Genomic DNA, 3,509 nt, shown 5'->3' on the forward strand with positions numbered 1-3,509 from the left:
GACGTTGCAGGTAAGGCCATGCTACGAAGGAAACGGGTCTCTGTGAATAATGATAGAGGGGTAAGCGCCGAAGGGCTTGGCTGAGGTCAAAGGCTCGGTTTTGGGTGTCATTGTGAGGTTTCCATATAGAGTACTTCGTGGTTAGCTCAACGGCCTGTCATTTAGGAGCTTCATTTGACTCGGCTTGTTTGTGGAAGGTTTTGGTTAGCTGACCAGGTTCAGGTTCAAATTCCGCCTCCCAGGTTCAGGTTCAGGTTCAGGTTTTGACTCTTCAGGTTCAGGTTCTGCCTCCCCGGGTTCAGCTTCAGTTTGATTTTCCGCCTCCAAAATTCAGGCTTAGGTTCAGGTTCAGGTTCAAGTTCTGGCTCTTTAGGTTCAGGTTCTGCCTCCCCATGTTTATGTTCAGGTTCTGCCTCCCCAGGTTCAGGTTCAGGTTGATGTTCCGCCTCCAAAATTCAGGCTTAGGTTCAGGTTCAAGTTGTGGCTCTTTAGGTTCAGGTTCTGCCTCCCCATGTTTATGTTCAGGTTCTGCCTCCCAGTTTCAGGTTCAGGCTCTGCCTCCCAGTTTCAGATTCAGGTTCTGCCTCCCAGTTTTCAAGGTTCAGGATCTACCTCCTATGTTCAGGTTTAAGCTCTGCCTTCAAGGTTCAGGTTCTGACTCTTCAGGTTCACGTTCTGCCTCCCCAAGTTCAGGTTCAGGTTCAGTTTGATTTTCCGCCTACAAAATTCAGGCTTAGGTTCAGGTTCAAGTTCTGACTCTTTAGGTTTAAGTTTTGCCTCCCCATGTTTATGTTCAGGTTCTGCCTCCCAGTTTCAGGTTCAGGTTCTGCCTCCCAGGTTCAGGTTCTGCCTCCAGTTTTCAAGGTTCAGGATCTAACTCCTATGTTCAGGTTTAAGCTCTGCCTTCCAGGTTCAGGTTCTGACTCTTCAGGTTCACATTTTGCCTCCCCAGGTTCAGCTTCAGGTTCAGTTTGATTTTCCGCCTCCAAAATCCAGGCTTAGGTTCAGGTTCAAGTTCTGGCTCTTTAGGTTCAGGTTCTGTCTCCCCATGTTTATGTTCAGGTTCTGCCTCCCAGTTTCAGGTTCAGGTTCTGCCTCCCAGTTTCAGGTTCAGGTTCTGCCTCCAAGGTTCAGGTTCTGCCTCCGAGGTTTAGGTTCTGCCTCCAGTTTTCAAGGTTCAGGATCTACCTCGTATGTTCAGGTTTAAACTCTGCCTTCCAGGTTCAGGTTCTGAATCTTCAGGCTTAGGTTCAGGTTCAAGTTCTGGCTCTTTGAGTTCAGGTTCTGTCTCCCCATGTTTATGTTCAGGTTCTGCCTCCCAGTTTCAGGTTCAGGTTCTTCCTCCCAGTTTCAGGTTCAGGTTCTGCCTCCAGTTTTCAAGGTTCAGGATCTACCTCCTTTGTTCAGGTTTAAACTCTGCCTTCCAGGTTCAGGTTCTGAATCTTCAGGTTCAGGTTCTGCCTCCCCCAGGTTCAGGTTCAGTTTGATTTTCCGCCTCCAAAATTCAGGCTTAGGTTCAGGTTCAAGTTGTGGCTCTTTAGGTTCAGGTTCTGCCTCCCAATTTCAGGTTCAGGTTCTGCCTCCCAATTTCAGGTTCAGGTTCTGCCTCCCATGTTCAGGTTTAGGTTCTGCCTCCCAGGTTTAAGGTCTGCCTCCCTAGGTTCAGGTTGTGCCTCCAATGTTCAAAGTCAGGTTCTCCCAGGTTCAGGCTCTGCCTCCAATGTTCAATGTCAGGTTCTGCCTCTCCAGGTTCAGGTTCAGAATCTACCTCCTGAGTTCAGGTTCAGGTGCTGACACCCCATGTTCAGATTGTGCCTCCCAGGTTTATGTTCAGGTTTTGCCTCCCAGGTTCAGGTTCAGGTTCTGCCTCCCAGGTTCAGGTTCAGATTCTGGGTAGAGGCATAATAATCCAGCGATTTGAGTTTATCTATTATATTTTGTCTTCTTCACATCAGGTATAACATTTCCACTTCACTAAATGAGAAATATCACGATATTTCCTTCAAGTCCTCTTCGTAAGGTTTATGCAATTCAATTAATTCATTTATTTTTTTATTATATCCCTCCAAAATAACAAAAAATTAATGAAATATTCTTCCTTATTTTACAAATTACTCTCAAATAGAAACGTGAATATAGTGGAAAAATACCAATACAAGATCAGCTGTTTGAATACACCATCAACGATGAAACCAACATTTTTTTTATTTTTATAGGTGTTCTTGTTTACTAACGTTCAAGTTCTTGTTTACTAACGTTCAAGTTCTTGTTTACTAATGTCTAATTGACTTAGAATGATGTAGATAAATTTATCATTTATTCCTGAAATATTTTTTTTTTTCGTCATGCTTTTCTATCAAATAATGATTTTTAGTCCAGTTGTGAACATACTATTATTGTTTTTTAAGCATATTTTTTTTCGTTAGCTCTTATATCCTTCTGGAAATCTCTCTCTCTCTCTCTCTCTCTCTCTCTCTCTCTCTCTCTCTCTCTCTCTCTCTCTCTCTCTCACCGTAATAATTAGTTGGAAAATACCATAGAAGAGTAATGAATGAAAAGTTATTTTTTTATATTAATCGTATTGTTACTAAAATTCCTAATATATAAAAGCTGGTCTCTCTCTCTCTCTCTCTCTCTCTCTCTCTCTCTCTCTCTCTCTCTCTCTCTCTCTCTCTCTCTCTCTCAATTCATTACAGTCTAAATGGTATTGACCATCCATCACACAGAAAGTAATAACATCGGTGATATCAAACCTTTCCAAACTTCAAAACCTTCTGAAAAGCAACGTAGATTCGACCTCCAGTTCATAATGCAAATGATTTTCTTGCGGCAACATTAATTCATTAAATTAATTCATTGTCAGGGGAAACCTATTGTAATTGATTATACTAATTATTCTTGCTATCGCCCCCCTTGCATGTTATGGCTTTAACGTTGGAAATGATTTCACATTAACTTTTTTTTTTTTTTTTTTTTTTTTTTTTTTTTTTTTTTTTTTTTTTTTTGGTAGATATGAAACCCTGTTCGAAAGTTCATTTATTGCTTCACGAGACTTCGAACTGGTGTGACGTATTTTATATGAAATATATTTCAAGGGAAATTATACTAAAGTTGTTGATAATTATTTTATTGATATTACAAATTTCATAAGTGTTGAATTTAACCCTTCTGTTGAAGTTAATAACTAATAAATTGCCAAGATTGTTATCATTTGCATAAAAGATAAGAATACATTCATTTACAAATATTTATTTACTTATATATTTATTTCTGAAGAATTCTATGCAAATTAAAATTTTTTTTATGTATTTATTATAACTCCATCGAGCACGAGTACTTATGGTGTGCGCTCAACTTCGTGTAAGCAGGATTAATAATAGTCAATTCTTTTTAGCGAGGCAGATTTACACCCACTCGCAGGGGTGCCCTTTTAGCTCGGAAACGTTTCCTGATCGCTGATTGGTTGGACGAGATAATTCTAACCAATCAAAGGAAACTTTTCCGAGCTA

At 40.4% G+C, this 3,509-nt stretch overlaps 1 protein-coding gene across 1 annotated transcript; it reads right to left on the reverse strand.

Annotated features, from left to right (window-relative positions):
* Positions 1-224: 224 nt before the first annotated feature.
* On the reverse strand, positions 225-1,802 carry LOC137621394 (protein TsetseEP-like). Its single transcript, XM_068351692.1, has 5 exons — positions 1,769-1,802; positions 1,395-1,550; positions 1,189-1,311; positions 879-997; positions 225-446 (listed from the first exon to the last, which is right to left on the reverse strand). Exons 1-5 carry the CDS (start codon positions 1,800-1,802, stop codon positions 225-227), a joined length of 654 nt encoding a protein of 217 aa, XP_068207793.1.
* Positions 1,803-3,509: the final 1,707 nt, after the last annotated feature.

The sequence above is a fragment of the Palaemon carinicauda genome, chromosome 28 (assembly GCF_036898095.1).
Source record: "Palaemon carinicauda isolate YSFRI2023 chromosome 28, ASM3689809v2, whole genome shotgun sequence".
NCBI lineage: Eukaryota > Metazoa > Arthropoda > Malacostraca > Decapoda > Palaemonidae > Palaemon > Palaemon carinicauda.

What these genes read in the sequence shown, in the direction of transcription:
- LOC137621394 (XM_068351692.1), bottom strand. Translation starts at nt 1,802, where the DNA reads ATGGGGTGTCAGCACCTGAACCTGAACTCAGGAG. An exon ending in CCTGAACCTGAACTCAGGAG is followed by an intron (nt 1,551 to 1,768) that starts GTAGATTCTGAA and finishes ATTGGGAGGCAG; the next exon opens with AACCTGAACCTAAAGAGCCA. An exon ending in TTTAAACCTGAACAAAGGAG is followed by an intron (nt 1,312 to 1,394) that starts GTAGATCCTGAA and finishes ACTGGGAGGCAG; the next exon opens with AACCTGAACATAAACATGGG.